The sequence below is a fragment of the Nicotiana tabacum genome, chromosome 7, assembly GCF_000715075.1.
Source record: "Nicotiana tabacum cultivar K326 chromosome 7, ASM71507v2, whole genome shotgun sequence".
In the NCBI taxonomy this organism is placed as follows: Eukaryota; Viridiplantae; Streptophyta; class Magnoliopsida; order Solanales; family Solanaceae; genus Nicotiana; species Nicotiana tabacum.
This window is the reverse complement of record NC_134086.1, coordinates 134737607-134756966: the sequence shown is the minus strand read 5'-3', so window position 1 is coordinate 134756966 and position 19360 is coordinate 134737607. Positions and strand designations below refer to the sequence as shown.

Genomic DNA, 19360 nt, shown 5'->3' with positions numbered 1-19360 from the left:
ATCTTGTTCTGAACCTTTGTACACTGCCAATGATGAAAGAAACATGCAGAAACTCGTAACCACTTATCAGACCAACAAGTCATGGAACTCTCCCTCTTTCAACAAGAACTATAGCCAATTTCTAAGCCGACTTCAGATATTATCCTTCTAATTATGCTATAATCGATTACGATAGTATCCATTCTAGGTCCAATGACCTCGTATCATCCAACACAATCATTCTAGTGACATGACACATCAACACAATCTAAAGCCACAACCCGTGAACCAATAAGCAACAATCCAAATGTACTCAAGTCATGAAAAATGACTCAAATGAGAGAACTGTCCCGTAAGCTTAACAAGTACTGCCACAACGAAATACTGAAAATCCATCACACCTCGTAGGACCATCATACGAATCTAACAGAAAGGTTCATACCTCAACATAATTTCGGTGCAATATGTTCCCCATCCAAATACTAATCCATGGCATATACCTCAAGCTACCCTGCTCAAAATTAATAACCACACGCAATTCGACATCAAGTACTCAAAGTGCATTAACATAACCACGGAGAAGCAAATGACACAACGCCACAACAAAACCCGAAAGAGCATAACTAATACGTCATCCACCAAGCAATACCCAATACTCTTCCCGCTCAAATTCCACTATAAGACCCCAATAGAACCGCACCATATGTGCATATAACCGACAAATCACAACTCCTCGTAACACAGAAGAGTAACTCATAGATCACTCCAGAACACGAATAAGCTCAACAATAACCGAATGGTACATCCCTCAACAATAGCACTTCGAAGCCAACAAATCCGACCCTGTGCAGAACATACATCCATATTGGGCCTACCAATGAACCCCAAATCAACTCTGGTCACCCACAACAGATAAATAACCTTCCGAAAGTCCACAGTGACTGAATGACAGCACACACTACCCTCTGACTAACCTTAGCTACATTTTCACAGTCCACAACCACGAAACAATCTACTCATGAGAACTCCCAGTCTCCAAATCCATAGCACACACAAATCACCATATCTTATCCCAACTCCACCGACCGAATATCTGACATATCTCTCATACTCGATCATCCCACGAGGAATGCTTCTCTGATTCTTCCGTGCCACATCACAAAATCTGAGTATTAGCCGTCGATCAATTAGATGGGTGCCACAATTCCAATGAAGTATCCATAAATCAAAACACACTACCCCCTTCTGAAATGTATACTCTTATCAATCCATACCAAATAGTAACATCATTCACCTAGTCATCTGAAACCGTTCATATTATTTAAGAATTCATGACCTTCCCTTCAAAACTGAACTGTGGCCTTGTACATGCAAACCTCAATCCCACACAACACACTGCATATACCATGTTATCATATGAATAGTACGAAATCTCATAATCCACTTCGAGTCACAGTAAGCTACTTACTCAACCAGTTAGAAACCTTCCATTTGATCTCATCCAGGAGAAAATCACTATACATCACATGTTCCTCACGCCAGTAGAAAATATACTCCTCGAGCCATGGTAGAAACCATCAAGAACTCTCCAAATCCCAATTGCACAAAACAAAACTATCAGGACTGAATCCTTTTAACTCAACCAAGCTACGCAGGTCACCAAAACCCAAGAGCATTGCAATGAAACACCTGTAGAAACCCACCACATCATAAACACCCAAAGAACCATTCATGTCCAACCTATTGCCAAGCAATCCTAATTCTCTAAGTTCCTTCCGAATTACCATTCAAATTGATACTTTTCCTTGCTAGTACACTACTATCCTTAACTAAAACTTGCCCCACGAACTTTAACATAAACCACACCGCCCTAAGGCTCATAAACTATTGTATTCCTTCTTAGGCACCCCCAAAAGTATCACAGCTGAGATACCCGCTCTGAAGAGACCTTCTGCGAATCTAAAGCCGTTACCTTCGCCTTCCTGATACCGATATGTAGAATCCATAATGATATAAAAATGCCACAAGTCCTGACATCCTCCACTATAAATCTCAGTTTCTAGCCAAATACACATCCTGAAGATTCCCAATTGCCACGTATAAATCTTGAATTCATTGGAACCATTCTCGAGAGTCATCCACTCTGCTCAAATCTCAATTAGACTGACTAAACAGACCGAACGACCTGTGCCTCATTAGCACTCCAACACCCAAGGAAGTAACTCCACCTTAATGCAACCAAATAAATTCCTGCTCCATGCACATTACATCCTTCACCAATAACAACTCAAATCGTTCCGCAATTCTCATATACTCATAAAGCCTAATACAACTCGTACCCATAAATTCCTTTACTCAGGTCATCCTCGATCTCACACTCTGCAGAACATAACTCATTCACAAGTATACCTCAAACCGAAATCAATACAGCACATAACCGTGAAATCAACTTATCAATAGCGGACTCCCCCACTTGGCTCAATGCCATAGATCAAAACACACAATAACTCACAATGGTCATACTCTATTACTGTCATCATACCACAGAGAGATTCAACTAAATCCTTCCTGAGCTACTGTAATGCAAACCATCTAGTACCTTAAATTATCTACAAATCTCGCATTCACCATTATAATAGTCAAGCCAACTTCCACGAGCGATGTAAACTCAAATTGCAACGCATATCATTCACTGGTAAAAGAGAACTCGCTACAAAATAATATAGGGATCACACAAACCTCAGGATACCCCGCAGAAGATAATCCACCTGCTTCGCCTCAAACTAATATATATTTATACCCTTCTATAGTCATAACTATTATGCAATCACTTAATCTTCCTGAGTCTGAACTCATATCATGACATGAAAATCTACTTCACTCCTCGACTAAACAACATAAAAGATCCTTCAACACACCCATAGCTTGAGGCCATACGCCAACTCAGGACAGAAGTCAAACACCCAATAGTCCTTGTTACATCCCCAACAAATTCTTTTTGTCACATTCGAACAATCTGAATACATCTCGCAATCAAATCATACTCATCATGTAGCTATCCAGCCATAAAATTCCACTAATAAAGACACTACCGGACATATAAATCTAGAAGCACATGCTCACACAATCAACACCTCTATGCTCAAGCTACAATCGAAACCCGACCTCAAGTCCTCCAGACTGGCCCATCATCAGCACGCTAATATCATATTTCGCACATCAACCATAGAATCACAAGCCGTCGATGCACAACTAATACGGAGCGCTCACATGCACATACGAATGCGTGGAAGAAATTCAAAAAGTTATTCTTTAAGCTGAATCAATGCCGCACGATAAGGAAAGAACATGTAGCCTCTCGAAAATAGGTATGGACGTCATCATACCGATCCGCAAGACTCTACTAAACACTTACTCATGACTTGTAGAACCTATGAATCTAAGGCTCTGATACCAACATGTCACTACCCAAAATCCACCAGTCGTGATGACACCTAACCCAACCCTCTAGGTAAGCCAACTAAAGCTATCAAGTTTCAATAATCTTATTAAGTTGATTAAACAAAAATAAATTTACTGAATTCTATATACATCACAAGGACTAGTAGTACAAATCATGAGTTTCTAAGAATAGAGTTTATAAATCGAAAATGAAAGAAATACATAGTCTGTTTGAAAAGTACATAAACATAGTTTTATAAGCTGAGGCTACCTCAAACAAAGGAGGCAGTTACAACAGGGACGCTGGTACATCTTTAAGTCTTGCAACCATCGAGCACAACAACAACAACAACCGACATATGCACGCAATGTGCAGAAGTGTAGTATCAGTACAACTGACCCCATGTACTGAGTAAGTAACAGACCTAATCTTAGGTTGAAAGCAGTGATGAGCTAACACAAGATCGGGTCCAATGCCAATATTTTCCACAATAGTTCATAACAACATAAATGCAATTATAAAAGAGATATCTCAAAAGTAAAATACTCAGCTCGTTCACAGTTCCAAAAAATGGTCATGCTTTACAAATATCTCAGTAAAAGAAAATCCCAAATCTCTTATCGAAAATGCCAGAAGTACGAGTAAATTTGAAAACTGTAATTTTCCAAATGTCCTTTTCACAATAAATAAAATGTTTAAGTTTCTTTCCAAATAACACGTATAAAGTTCCTCTCCATACCCACATATCAATGTGTATAATAAGTCATGAATGATGTGATACTATATAGCATGAGGAAAAATGCATCTCTATGTCTGTATGTTATGTATGCATGTAAATGCCATGTATTTCAGAGCTGAAACATGTACTCACACTCTCAGAGTACTCAGTCCTTTATACAATTGTACGCTCTAATAGAGGTCTGTAGACAGTCATGTATAGTTATATAGTATGTGGTCGCCCTACCGTATTCCGTATATATATATATATATATATATATATATATATATATATATATATATATAGTCAACTGCGCTCACTGGGGATGTACAGACTCTGGAGGGGCTCCTTCGGCCCAAGCGTTATAACAAGCCAATCATGGCAAAATCAATGAAACATGTAGCCCGATCCATATATCATTGCGACATGCAGCCTAATCCATATACATATATATTCAATATATCACTACGGCGTGCAGCCCGATCCCATAATATAATAGATATAATATGTTGCGGTGTGTAGTCCGATCAAAGATATGTCACTCTCACTCAGGCCCTCGGCCTCACTCAGTCATCAATCTCTCCAGTCTTACTCATGGGCACACAATGTCTTGAATCTAGCCCAACAACAATGATATGATGTACCAATAACAACAACTGAGACTGAGATATGAATGAATGTATGAATGTGACTGAGTACAAAAATATCAATGGAAATCAGTGAGATGACAACCAGAAATAACCACTATGAGTACAAACAATATCATCATGAAGTCTAAACATGATGCTTAGCATGATTGACAGCTCAATTACTTTATCACATGGTGAAAACACAAATATCAACAAAATAGGGCCACTACACAGGGCCATGGGAACAACAGAGTCCCAATTCACAGAGTACACGCCCACACACCCATCACCTAGCATGTGCGTTACCTCAATACCAATCACATAACACGTATTGCAGGATTTTATACCCTCAACACTAAGTTTAGAAAAGTTACTTACCTCGAACAAGCCAATTCTAATATCGAGCAAGCCAAGGATGCTCCAAAAATGCCTTCCCGCGTGTTCCAACCTTCGAACGGCTTGAAACTAACCAAAAACAATCCAAATACATCAAATAATGCTAAAGGAACCAATCCCACTCGGAAAAGGTCGAATCTTTAATCAAAAGCCCAAAATCGGCCAAAAAGCCCAACTAGGCCCCATGTCTCGAAACCCGATAAAACTCATAAAATCTGATAACCCATTCATTTACGAGTTCAACCATACTAGTTTTACTCAAATATGACTCCGAATCGGTGTTCAAACTCAAAAATTCATATTACGAAACTTTAGGTCAAAACTCCCGATTTCTTCTTTAAAATTTATCAACTAAAAGCAAAAATCGAATATAGATTCATAAAGTATAACCAAAACCAAGTATAGAACACTTACCCCAATACATATGCTGAAAATCACCTCAAAAATTGCCCAATTCCGACCTCCCCAACTCAAATATGTTAAATGAATAAAACCCTCGTTGTAATACTGTTATGCCTCGTTTCTCATGCTAAAGATCTCGAAACTCACTTTTGATGCCTCAAATAGATTCCTTATGAAATTCTAGTTAAGTTACGCTCTTGAATCACTCAATTTGACCTTATATTGAAGGAGATATGCTAGTTTCAATATTTGAAAATAGTACAGATTTTTAAATACGCAGTAGTGACAAATTCGTAATTAATCTGAAAAAAATCTAGCAATCCAATTCTTAGTAAAATGGCCATAAAATCCTCATACAATGTCCAAATTTGACGAATCTTTTTGCTATGGCTCCGTAATTACGATGCAGATCTAATGATTCAATCAAAATAGAAATCGGAACTCATTTTCTCGATGTGCTACCATTTATACTTGAAGAAATAACGTCGACACATAAGAAAAACGAGCGCAACACAGCCCAAACCTATCCGAAATTCACCCGAGCCCCGTAGCATCCCGTACGAACATACCAACAAGTCCCATAATATAACACGGACCTACTCAAGGCCTCAAATCATGTATAACAACATCGAAATGACAAAATGCACCTCAAATCGAACTTAATGAACTTTCGAACGTTCGACTTCCGAAACTCGCGCCGAAATATATCAAATCTACTCTAAATGAACTCAAATTTTTCACACAAGTCCTAATACATCATACGAGCTATTCGTGCTCCCAAACTACTGAGCGAAATGCAAATTCTCAAAATGACCGGTCGGGTCGTTACAATGAGCACAATTAATATTTGTTAATCTTACGTTGATAGATATACCTTTCAAAAAGAAGTTTGGTGGACATTGTTTATGTCTTTGATTGAAAAATTCTAAATGCTACCAATATCGTATATACTGAATTCCTTTTCTTTATTTTTAGAGAGTTTCAGGTTAAGAATATGTGATTTGCGGCCATATGAGGCTATATTTTGTGGTAAAAGGAAAAAAACTTATTTAAGTAAAATCTTACTTAATTTTAAATTCCAACAAATTAAAGATTTTTACATATAAACAAGAAAAAATTTAATAATTCAAATTTTAATTGACTTTAAAGAATTCAATATTAAAAAATAATTTAATTATTATTTGTTCCAGTATTAATTATTTTTAAAGACTATATATATATATATATATATATATATATATATATATATATATATATATAAAACTCAATTATTAACATTTGATATCGTCATTCTAAAATACATAAGTCATCGTAACATTGAAATCCTGGCTTCATATGTATTCTCGGATTTACTAAAAAGGATGAAGAAACTATATGGCTCTACTAATTTAATTGATCCTGTTTGATTTTAGAGGACATAGACTTCACATGGCACAACTTTTCACGCCATTACATCGAGAACGAACCCTCCGTCCTGTTCACGTGCCTAAACTATTTAGTAGTTCAAACTCTTAGTTGAGGAGTCTAAATAGAAAATCATGAATACTTTAGGAGGTGGTGTAGTATTTGGCCAAAAAAAGTCGCTCATTTTGAATGTGTGCTCAAAATTCATACACTTTATCTAGAAATTAAGAGTAATGAACATAATGGCAGTTTAATTTGGGTAACATGTCATCAATTAGCCACCTTGCCAACTGATTATATGCTTGTTCTGTCAAATAAATTCCATTCCAACTGATATATGTACTTGGGTCAACACAACTCCTGAAACTCCACATTTTTTATGTGCGTCAATATTATATTCTCCTCCTATTCCACAACAAGCTTTCTGTATAGAGTTTTTATCAAATCCTACAATATCATAATGCATATCAGTAAAGAAAGCTAAGTTTTTATGTGAATGCATACACTTTTCGTTAAATATACATATATGTGTAGTTTAGAACTGTCAAAGTATACTTTTTGAAAATTAAGTATATTTTAAAAATATATTTTGGAGGACAAATTGATTTTTCAAGAAGGAGCTTTGTAGGGGTAAAATGTAAAATAATTTGCAAAAGTGGAAAGTTTGACTAGAAAAACAGGAAAAAAGAATTTACGATTAAAAGTGGGAAAAATAAAGTATATTTTTAAGCACTTAGCAAGACTCGCGGCATTTTGTAGTAGCCACAAATAGGCATTGTAATAGTCACCATAAATGAGTGTAATGTTGGGGTACTCTTTCTTCAGCTCTTCAATGGCTTGTCGCAAATGATAATTGTAGAATATTGCCAAATTATTTAGATTTTTCAAGCAATGATACTCATCGTAGGCAGTTGAGTTGTCAGTCTTGAATTTCGTTAGGTAAATTGGTAAACAACCAATTGGAAAATTGCCCGGGACTACAATTCGAGTAGCCCGAAACCAATGACTCTCTGAATAAAAGAGGTAAATGGGTCTTTAGGAAAACAATTTCAATCAAAGAAAACTTATTAAAGAAAGAAATGAAAACTCACTTTAACGCCCTGAATAATGGTCTGAACAACTTCTGGCACCATGTTCCGCAATTCATTCATAGTTTTACCTTGCAGTAAGCCATAATTGAATTCATTTCCTCCTACTTCTCCAGCTAGGAAAAGAGATTTCTTCAATTTTGCTTGGCAATCTAGCAATAATTAAGAAGAAAATATCATTAATTCAACTTGCCGTTAATAAATACGTAAGAAATAATTAACCACAACATATTTTCTAAGGAAGTACTCCCTTCGTCTCAAATTATCTGTCGTGATTTCTAAAAGTAGTTGTCTCAAATTATTTGTCATTTTAGAAGTTCAAGATAAAATTAGTATATTTTTTCTATTTTACCATTGATAGTAATAATTTTGAACATGAAGATAACACATAAATAGAGTAAATATTTAATAGAGAGATTATATATTAAGACAAAATAAAGGTAAAATATTCAAATACCTTTTCTAATTAATGTTTTATTAAGAGATGTATAAAAGAGAAATACGACAAATAATTTGAGACAGAGAAAGTAGTTAGCAAATTAATTAAGAGTAATAATTACCGGTGGAACAGGTGGTTTTAAAATGGGAAGACATCCAATCAAGTTGCACATTCAATGAACTATTGGTGAGTCCAATAACAATCTTCTTCTCAGCCATGATTTCAGTTGATAAAGCAGTAGCTCCTACTACTGCAAAATTCGCACCATATCTAAAATTTGCATTTTGATCCTTGTAGGGATTTAGAAGAGGAAGACCTGATTCTATAGTGCTGTGAACAAAAAAACAAGCATAGAAACAATCATACAGCTTAGTACATGAATCATCCCGCATTCACGTGGAGTCCGAGAAAAGTTGCACCCCATGAGGATATAATGCTAATTCCACATTTCGAATCCATAATCACTCCCATTGAGGAGGATGGCTTATACAAACAGTTAATTAGAGAAATATAAAGATATCTATTATATACGTATGAAATCAATCATGAGCATGCCATTAGAACAACGTCCGGTTGTTTTCTTCTGGTAAAAATTCATTCCATAAGGAAATCTTCCACATACAGTATGAGCTCCACAAATGCTATCTCTGATGCAGTTTCCTGTATCTGAAATTGAATCACCCAACTGATATATTTTGTCAAATCCGCATTTCATCAATTGTGGATTTTAAAGCATCAGTATTTGCGCATTGCTTTTTGCTGAAGAACCAAGAAGCTGATCATCAAATAAATGACTAGGAGATCAAGCACTCTTATTGTCAGGGCCATGGCCCAATTTTTTCAAAAAGTAACTGAAAGTTCAGCCTTATATATTCATACAACAAATTGTTGGAAAAAGAAAATCGACAACAAATTTATTAGTATTGTTTTCCCGCAGAAAGCTCTCAATGAAAATATAATAATAATAATAATAGTAAATACGAAATAATAATAAATTTGTGGACCTAATACCAGCTAGATTTCATTGAATTATCACATGGCACAACTTTTCAGGGCCCCACCACGTTGAGAACGATCCAAGAATACTCTGTCGTCCTTTTCACGTAATATTCTAATTTTTTAATATTGTATTGAATTAGAAGATTTCCACGAGAGAGACAAGAAAACGGAACGTTGCGAAGGTACTGTTTGATTTGGGGACGTAAACTTAACACATGGCACAACTTTATACGCCACTATGTTACGCACCGTCCTGTTCACATACTTAAAATATTTATAGGTTGTCTATTAGTTGAGGAGTCTAAATAGAAAATCCTGAATAGTTTAGGGCTTTCATTTTGAGTATGCACTCTAAATTCATACACTTCATCTAGAAATTAAGAGTAATGAACATAATTGTATTGGTCCAAATTTGACCTATCACGACCAATGACGAGTACGACGAATGACGGGGTCTCCGTGACTCGATGTCCTGTGGGAGACGACCTTAAGACAAACAAGAGATTGTACAACCCTTGTAATACTGCAGACCCATTAGGGGACATTAGGAATATTCCTTGTAACTTGTCTTTTACAGCTTAGAAGAGTTTCGCTCTGTATATATAGAGGACAATAACCTTTTAAGAAGGGGATTCCGAATATTGGCTGTAATATTAATTATGAATGAGAAGATTTCTAGAAAAGATTTTGCTAAATAAGATCGGTAAAGAAGTCTTATTACCTGTCTTCTCTTTATCTATTTTTCCTTCAATAGATTATTATACTTAGTTAAGATTAACCCCTTCATCTTTGATTGATTTGTTCAATAAGGTTTCAATATCTTTTGAGTCAAACAATTTGGCGCCTTCTGTGTAGATTTCTATAGCTGAAATCGTAGTTTTCATCTAGATTCTTGAAAGAAATAATCACTTTTCTTCAGCTTCATAAAGGTTAACAATGACGGGAAAGGGAGAAGCGAGGCTAAAGGCTATAGTGGATGTCACAAACAACCTTCTGAATTCCCTCAACAAAGCTAGTGGAGAAGACAACAAAAACGCAACACCAAGTGCTACACCTGAGGGAGAGATCTCACCTCCCCCGCACGAAGATCTAACGATCTGGCGCGAGAGGGAAACCTCAACATCCGCAGCAGGAGAAGCGCCACCTGCCGTCAAAAGGATACTAGAAGAATAGTTGACAAGTACCTTGAGCAACATGCTCGAGAAACCCGTTCAGAGAGACATCGAAGACACATTAGCCGCAAAAACCGTAGTTGCTGCCGATGAGCCAAACACTACACGAACAGGCAACGCCCGTACTGTTGCTGATGCAGGCGACGATGCACTTACGACCATCTTAAAGAAAATGGAAGAAATGGAAAATGAGAATAAAACACTCCGCGACCAGATGAAGGAACATCAGGAAAAGGTCGATAAAATACCAGGCGCTCCGAAGTTGTTACCAAAACGTGATGTGGGCCGATTCGTCGAACGACCATATGGCAAAGGGGTAGCTCCCCATTCTATTTCAAAGACCTTCAAAATGTCGCCATATTTAAAAATATATGATGACACAACGGACTCGGAAGACTACTTAATCCATTACGTTACGCAGTAAAAGGTAACGATTTATCAAAGGAACAGGTGCCGTCTGTACTGCTAAAAAAGTTCGGTGAAACTCTGACAAGGGGAGCGTTGACATGGTATTCCCAACTACCATCACAGTTTATATCAATGTTCCAAGAGATGGTAGATAAGTTAATTACCGCTCACATGAGAGCGAAAAAGGCAGAGACCAGGGTCAATGATATCTTCGCCGTCAAGCAAAAGACGGGCGAGGGACTTCGGGATATCTTAGCCCTATTCAACAAGGTAAGGATGAGCCTACCGAACGTGTTAGAAGGAATGACAGTAGCAGCCTTCCAAAACGGGCTGAACAGAAACAGGTCAAAAGCAACCCAAAATCTACTAAGTAAACTCATCAAATACCCCCTACTACGTGGGAAAAGATCCATAATGCTTATTGTGCCGAAGTGAGGGCAGACGAGGATGACCTGAACGGTCCGCTCCAGCGATTAACATCAGTCCAAACTGAGACAAGGAGAGATCGCCACAATGACAGTCAAAGGGATCAACTACCATGTTTTAATCGAGAAAGGCACCAGCCCTATATTCGAACATCTAATCCACCTCCTCCACAACACGCAAATGTCGCGCCTCGACATGCCGCACCCTTCCGAAATGAAAGAGGTATGCCTCCACTGTTATCTGCTCATAACTTTTGTGTTTCTCCTTCAGAAATAGTATACGCACTGGAAAAGCTCGGCACGAAGGTACAGTGGCAACAAAAGATGAAGTCAGATCCGAGCACCAAGAGGTCGAACGTTCTATGTGAATTCCACCAGGAAAGGGGACACAAGACCTAAGACTGCATAGGTCTGCGACAAGAAGTGGTAAGAAAGTTAAATCAGGGATACCTGAAAGAACTGCTGAGCGATCGAGGAAGGGCCAACTTTGCTCGGGGACGCGATCAACCTCAAGGACTTCCAAAACCCATATCACCAGCTCGTACCACACAAATGATCATTGGCGGAAGTGACAACATGATAATCGACCATGTGAAATTCACCACCACACATAAACTCAAACGGACAGTTGCTCACGAACAGTATGACGACCTCGAAGACAATATCATCTTCGATAAGTCGAATACCGATGGTTTGTCTTTTGTGATGACCCTTTGGGTCATCACTTGTATTGCAAGTAAATTCAGTATTTTTAGGCCTAAAAACCTCATTTTTTACCTTACCTTAATTTGCGTACGTGGTTCGAACCCATATCCGGAAAGCCTTCTATGTGAAAAGATGAGAAATAGAAATTTCTAGAGATAAAAATTTAATTTTCGGTTGACTTTGGTCAACATTTTGAGCAAACAGACCTGGATTTGTGCTCCGATGATCTCAGGAGGTCCGTAGTAAAATATGGGACTTGGGCGTATGCCCGGAAATGAATTCCGAGGTCCCAAGCCTTAGAAATCAATTTTTGAAAGAAATTATTTTGCGGAATTATCTAAGAAATGAAGAAAAGGATTAATGTTTGAAACCAATAGTATCGGGCCCGTATTTTGGTTCCAGAGCCTGATACAAACTTTTTATACTATTTAAAAGACAACTGTGAAAATTGGTGAAAACGGAGTTTATTTGAGGTGAGCTGGACTTCCGGTTGAAGAGTTATCAACTTTGAGAGTTCTTGATGAAACTGTTGAGTTTTGAGGTTTAATTCATAATTTTACATGTTATTTTAATGATGTGATCACACGAGTAGGTCCATATGATGTTTTGAGCTAGTATGTACGTTTGGTTTGAAGTTCCGAGGGCTCGGGTGAGTTTTGGGTAGGTTCTGGGATGTTTTAGGCTTAAAACATAGATGTGTAGGTCCAGAGATGTTGCAGATCTCTGAACCCGCCAGTGCTGACCGCATTGATTTTGTGCTGACCGTGGAGGGGCCTTTGCAGCCGCACATCTTTTTGTGTGGCCCGCGGTGAGGAAGAATTTCACTGGTCTGACTTCGGAAGCCTATATCATTATGGCCTATTTGGACATCTATAGAGAAAGTTATAGCCAAAATACTAAAGCATGTCATTGCAGTCAACATTGTGAGCTCCGCGGCCGCACTTGTTTTTGTGCGGTCCGCATAGGGGGTCTGAGAGTGGTATATTTAAACGGGATTTTCAGTTATTTATCATTTTTCAAAACCCCAAAAACATAAGAGGCATTTTTTCAAACAACCTTTCTTCTCCAAAACATTAGTAAGTGATTTCTAACTCATTTTCTTTACTCCTTAACTTCTTTTTACAAGATTTCATCCTAGAATCTAGGGTTTTCATGGTAAAATTGGGGAATTTATGGTAAAACCTAAGAATATTGAAATTTGGGGATTTAGACCTCAAATTGAGGTCGGATTCCAAAACCAATTATATATCCGAGCTCGGGGGTGAATGTGTAATCAAGTTTAGGTCCGAATTTCGGGTTTGGACCAAGCGAGCCCAAGGTTGATTGTTGACTTTTTGGGAAAAACTTTAGAAAACGTATTTCCATGCATTAGAAATGTTTCATTTAGCACTTATTAATATTATTAAGCAACTTGTAGTTAGATACGAGCAAGGTGGTGGTGGAATCAAGAGGTAAAGCGATAGTTGAGGCTTGAGTTGTGTTCGTGCCATCGAGGTGAGTGTTTTGTCTAACCTTAGCTTGAGGGATTAGGAGTTGTGTCTTATTTGCTATGTGCTAATTGTGGAGTACGACATATAGACATGGTGACGAGTATCTATACGTCGGTGACAAGCATGTTCGTGAGTCTTGTATTGTAATTGTTGTGACTCTGTTGAGGTTTATTGTGCTTCATATGAGGATTATCATTATTGTTCCCTTGCCGGGATGTTGTTGTTATATTATTGTTCCCTTGTCAGAATATTGTTATCATAGTATTATTCGCTTGCGTGGATGTTGTTGTTACATTATTGTTCCCTTGCCGGGATTTTGTTATGATTGGTATTGATAAATGCAAAGGGAGCGGGTTGCACGCCTGCAACAGTAACATATGAAATGGGAGCGGGTTGCACTCTTGCGACGGTAACATATGAAAAAGAACGGGTTGCATGCCTGTAATGAAAATATATGAAATGGGAGCGGGTTGCACAACTGCAACAGTAATTATATGAAATGGGAGCGGGTTGCATGCCCGCAACGATAATATATGAAATAGGAGTAGGTTGCACGCCTGCAACGGTACAATATGAAATGGGAGCAGGTTGCATGCCTGCAATGGTACTATATGAGATGGGACCGGGTTGCACGCCTACAACGGTATTACATGTGTACTTGTTCTTCTTATTTCCTTATCTTTGCTGGTAATTGATTTATAGCATTCCTTGCATTTCTCTACTGTTATTCTATTGTCATCTGTTACTCCCCGCAACATGTTTCCCCCGCCCAACTTTAGTTGTAATTATCTGCTTCTATTTCTGCTATATATGATTTAACTGCACAGGTTTATTTGGTAGTCTGGTCCTAGCCTCGTCATTACTTCGCCGAGGTTAGGCTAGGCACTTACCAACACATGGGGTCGGTTGCACTGATACTACACTATGCCCTCTTTTGTGCAAATCCCAGTGCTATAGATTTCGGATTGCAGTGAGATTGCTTTTTCTTGTTCATCAAGCGACTCGAGGTAGTCCTGCAGGCGTCCGTAGGCCTTGTCGCCACCTTCTATCTACTATTCCTGTTTCTTTCATGTATTTCTAGAGATAGTGTTGTATTTATTTTTTTTCTGACCTTTATTTGTAGTACTCCTAGACAGTCTGTGAAGTTGTGACACCAGTCTTGGATAGATTTGTTATGGAATGGTATTTGCAGTATTATTAAACTTGAAATTTAATCTTCCGCTTAGTAAATTTTGTTGATTGATAATTGTTGGTTCTTAATTGTTAATGGATTTAGAATGGAAACAAGGTAAATAATTCAATTGGTTGGCTTGCCTAGCTTTCACTAGTAGGCGCCATCACGACTCCCGAGGGTGGGAAGTCCGGGTCGTGACAAGTTGGTATCAGAGCTCTAGGTTACATAGGTCTCACAATTCACATAAAAGCTTTGTAGAGTCTGAGGGATCGGTATGGAGACATCTGTATTTATCCCCTAGATGCTACAGAGTTAGGAAAAACTTCACATCAATTCTCCTTTCGTGCGATTTGGTTTTTCAATACCGATTGAATTTCTACTCTACTCTTTCGCAGATATCGAGAACACATGCTTTCTCATCCGCTGATCAGCCGCCCGAGCCCCTAGCAACAACTCCTATGAGGGGCAGAGGGCGAGGCCGAGGTAGGGACAGAGCTCAGCCCGGAGCAGCAACAGAAGCGGTGGAGCCTCAGGTTGACTTTGATGTTGAGGATCTAGCTCAGATAGTTCCTGTGGGCCCAGTTCAGGTCTTAGAGGGGTTTATTGCTACCCCAGTACTCCAGGATGGTCTGGTCCGTCTAGTGGGCCTTATGGAGAGTGTCACCCGGGCATGCTTGCTTCCTGTAGCACCAGCCGTCTCTCAGGCTGGTGGAGGAGCCCAGACACCTACTACTCACACTCCGGAGCAGATGACTCCCTAGTTCTAGAATCCAGCAACTCAGCTAGTAGGAGCAGTTCAACCGAGTGTGGTGGCTCAGACCGGTGATAGAGAAGCTATGTCTGCCGATGCTTTATGGAGATTGGACAGGTTCACCAAGCTCTTCAATACTACTTTTAGTGGTGCATTTTCTGAGGATCCCCAGGAGTATCTAAACAAATGTCATGAGGTTCTCAGGAACATGGGGATAGTGGAGACCAATGGGGCCGACTTTGCTACTTTTCGCTTATCTAGATCCACCAAGACTTGGTAGACAGATTATTTCTTGGCTAGACCAGTGGGATTTCCAGCTTTGACTTGGGAGCAGTTTACTCAGCTATTTCTGGAGAAGTTTCTCTCTATCACTTAGAGAGAGATCTACCGGAGGCAGTTCGAGCGTCTTCAGTAGGGTTCTATGACTGTCACTCAATACGAGACCAGATTCATCGACTTGGCCCGTCATGCTCTTATCATACTTCCCATCGAGAGAGAGGGTGAGGAGTTCCATTGAGGGACTTATTCAGCCTATTTGACTTCATAAGGCTAAGGAGACATTGAGTGGGGTTTCTTTCCAGGAGGTGACCAATGTGGCCAGGAGAGTTGAGATGGTTTTGTCGCAAGGAGGTAGGGGTTTGACAGGAGGCCTTATCATTTCGGCATATTCAGTGGCGTCTCATTTGGAGGCAGAGATTCTTTTGGTAGAGGCCATCCTCCTAGGCCTTCTCGGTCAGCACTTCAGGCTTCTCACAGTGCCCCAGGTGGCCGTGGTTCTCACATGCAGTATTCGGATTAACAGTCCTACAGTGCATCACCAGCTCCTATCAGTGCACCTCTACTTTAGAGTTTTCAGGGTCGCCAGCCCCTGTAGCCGAGGGCTTGTTTACTTGTGGCGACACGAGGCACATTGCTAGATATTGTCCTCGAGTATCGAGCATCTCTCAGCATCCGGGTTCCCGTGCCATGTTTCAGGCACCGAGTGTTCTACAGCCCATCCATCCAGCCAAAGGTGGAGGTAGAGGTGGAGCTCAGGCCGCTAGCGGTGGAGGCCTGCCAGCTGCAGGCCGTCCTAGAGAGTTAGTCCAGGTGGTGGGGCTCAGCCCCGATGTTATGCTCTTTCAGCTAGGCCTAAGGCTGAGGCTTCTGATGCAGTTATCACATGTACGGTTCTGGTTTGTAGTAGGGATGCTTCAGTGCTATTTGATCCAGGGTCTACATACTCTTATGTGTCATCTTATTTTGTACCGTATCTGGTCATGCCTAGTGATTCTTTGAGTGCTCCTGTTTATGTGTCTACACCGGTGGGTGATTCTATTGTAGTAGATCATGTTCATTGCTCTTGTGTAGTTGTGATTGGGGGTCTTGAGACCCTAGTATACTTATTACTGCTGGACATGGTTGATTTTGAAGTCATATTGGGGATGGACTGGTTATCACCTTACCACGCTATCTTGGATTGTCATGCCAAGACCGTAACCTTAGCCTTATCGGGTCTATCTTGTCTTGAGTGGAGAGGGACTCCTGGTCTTTCTACCCGTAGAGTTATCTCATATATGAAGGCTCGACATATGGCCGAGAAGGGGTGTTTGGCTTATTTAGCATATGTTCGTGATTCTAGTGCTGAGGTCCCTTCTATTGATTCGGTGCCGGTAGTTTATTAGTTCCATGAGGTATTTCCTTCAGACCTGCCTGGTATGCTACCCGATAGGGATGTTGACTTTTGCATTGTTTTGGATCCGGGAACTCAACCCATTTCTATCCCGCCGTATCATATGGCCCCGCCTGAGTTGAAAGAGCTGAAGGAGCAGTTGTAAGACTTGCTTGAAAAGGGTTTTATTAGACCTAGTGTTTTGCCTTGTGGTTCGCCGGTGTTGTTTGTTAAGAAGAAGGATGGGTCGATGAGAATGTGTATAGATTACCGACAGTTGAACAGGGTTACAATCAAGAATAAGTATCCATTACCGAGGATTGATGATTTGTTTGATCAGCTTCAGGGTGCCAAGGTATTTTCGAAGGTTGACTTGAGATCTGGCTACCATCAGTTGAGGATTAGGGCATCCGATGTCCCTAAGATAGCTTTCCGCACTCGGTACGGACATTATGTGTTCTTGGTGATGTCATTCGAGTTGACAAATTCCCCAACAACTTTTATGGATTTGATGAACTGAGTATTCATGCCTTACTTGGATTCATTCATTATAGTCTTCATTGATGATATTTTGATCTATTTCCGCAGCCAGGAGGAGCATGAGCAGCATCTTAGAGTGGTTCTCCAAACTTTGAAAGACAGTCAGTTGTATGCCAAGTTTTCGAAGTGCGAGTTCTAGTTGAGTTTATTTGCATTCCTAGGTCATGTTGTATCAGTAGAAGGTATTCAGGTAGATCCAGAGAAGATAGAGGCAGTCAAGAACTAGCCTAGACCAGCATCAGCTACAGAGATCAGGAGTTTCTTAGGATTGGCGGGCTACTATCGTCGGTTTGTGGAGGGGTTTTCATCTATCGCATCCCCGATGACTAGGTTGACCTAGAAGGGTGCCCAGTTCAGGTGGTCGGACGAGTATGAGGTGAGCTTTCAGAAGCTCAATACAGCCTTGACTACGGCGCCAATGTTGGTTTTGCCCACATGTTCAGGGCCTTATATAGTTTATTGTGATGCATCTCGTATTAGACTTGGTGCGGTGTTGATGCAGGATGACAAGGTTATTGCATATGCTTCACGTCAGTTGAAGATTCATGAGAAGAACTATCCAGTTCATGATTTGGAGCTAGCAGCCATTGTTCACACGTTGAAGATTTGGAGGCATTATCTATATGGAATATCATGTGAGATGTTCACGGATCAAAAGAGCCTGCAGTACTTGTTCAAGCAGAAGGAGCTAAATTTGAGGCAGAGAAGGTGGTTGGAGCTATTAAAGGACCATGATATCACCATCCTAAATCATTTGGGAAACGACAATGTGGTAGCCGATGCTTTGAGTATAAAGTCATCCAGTATGGGTAGTCTTGCATATATTTCGGTTGGTGAGAGACCGCTTGCCTTGGATGTTCAGGCTTTGGCCAATCAGTTCGTGAGGTTGGATATTTCTGAGCCCAGCCATGTGTTAGCTTGTATAGTTGCTAGTTATTCATTATTGGAGCGTATTCGAGATCGGCAGTTCGTTGATCCTCATTTGTGTGTCCTTAGAGACACGGTGCAGCACGGAGGTGCCAAGCAGGTTACATTAGGAGATGATGGAGTTTTGAGACTGCAGGGTCGAGTTTGCGTGCCTAATGTGGATGGGTTTCGAGAGTTGATTTTAGAGGAGGCCCATAGTTCCCAATACTCTATTCATCCAGGCACTGCTAAGATGTATCAGGATTTGCGGCAGCATTATTGTTGGAGGAGGATGAAGAAGGATATCGTTGCGTATGTGGCTCAGTGTTTGAATTGTCAGCAAGTTAAGTACAAGCATCAGAGGCCTGGTGGTTTGTTTAAGAGGATTGAGCTACTCGAGTGGAAGTGGGAGCGGATCACTATGAATTTCGTTGTTGGACTCCCACAGACCTTGAGGAAGTTTGATGCAGTGTGGGTTATTGTTGATAGTTTGACCAAGTCAGCGCATTTCATTCATGTGGCAGTCTCTTATTCTTCTGAGAGTTTAGCTGAGATTTATATTCAGGAGATTGTTCGTCTTCATGGCATGCTCATGTCTATCATTTCGGACCGAGGTATGCAGTTTACCTCATGTTTCTGGAG

The 19360-nt window shown here is 39.8% G+C and overlaps 1 protein-coding gene across 1 annotated transcript; it reads right to left on the bottom strand.

Moving 5' to 3' along the window:
• Positions 1–7129: 7129 nt before the first annotated feature.
• Positions 7130–9451, bottom strand: LOC107805630 (acetylajmalan esterase 2). The gene is given in 8 exon segments (XM_075217669.1): positions 7130–7328; positions 7331–7450; positions 7714–7962; positions 7965–7980; positions 8062–8210; positions 8619–8829; positions 9033–9250; positions 9253–9451. Coding segments are annotated over 8 exon segments (1170 nt in total). The 5' UTR covers positions 9326–9451; the 3' UTR covers positions 7130–7194.
• Positions 9452–19360: the final 9909 nt, after the last annotated feature.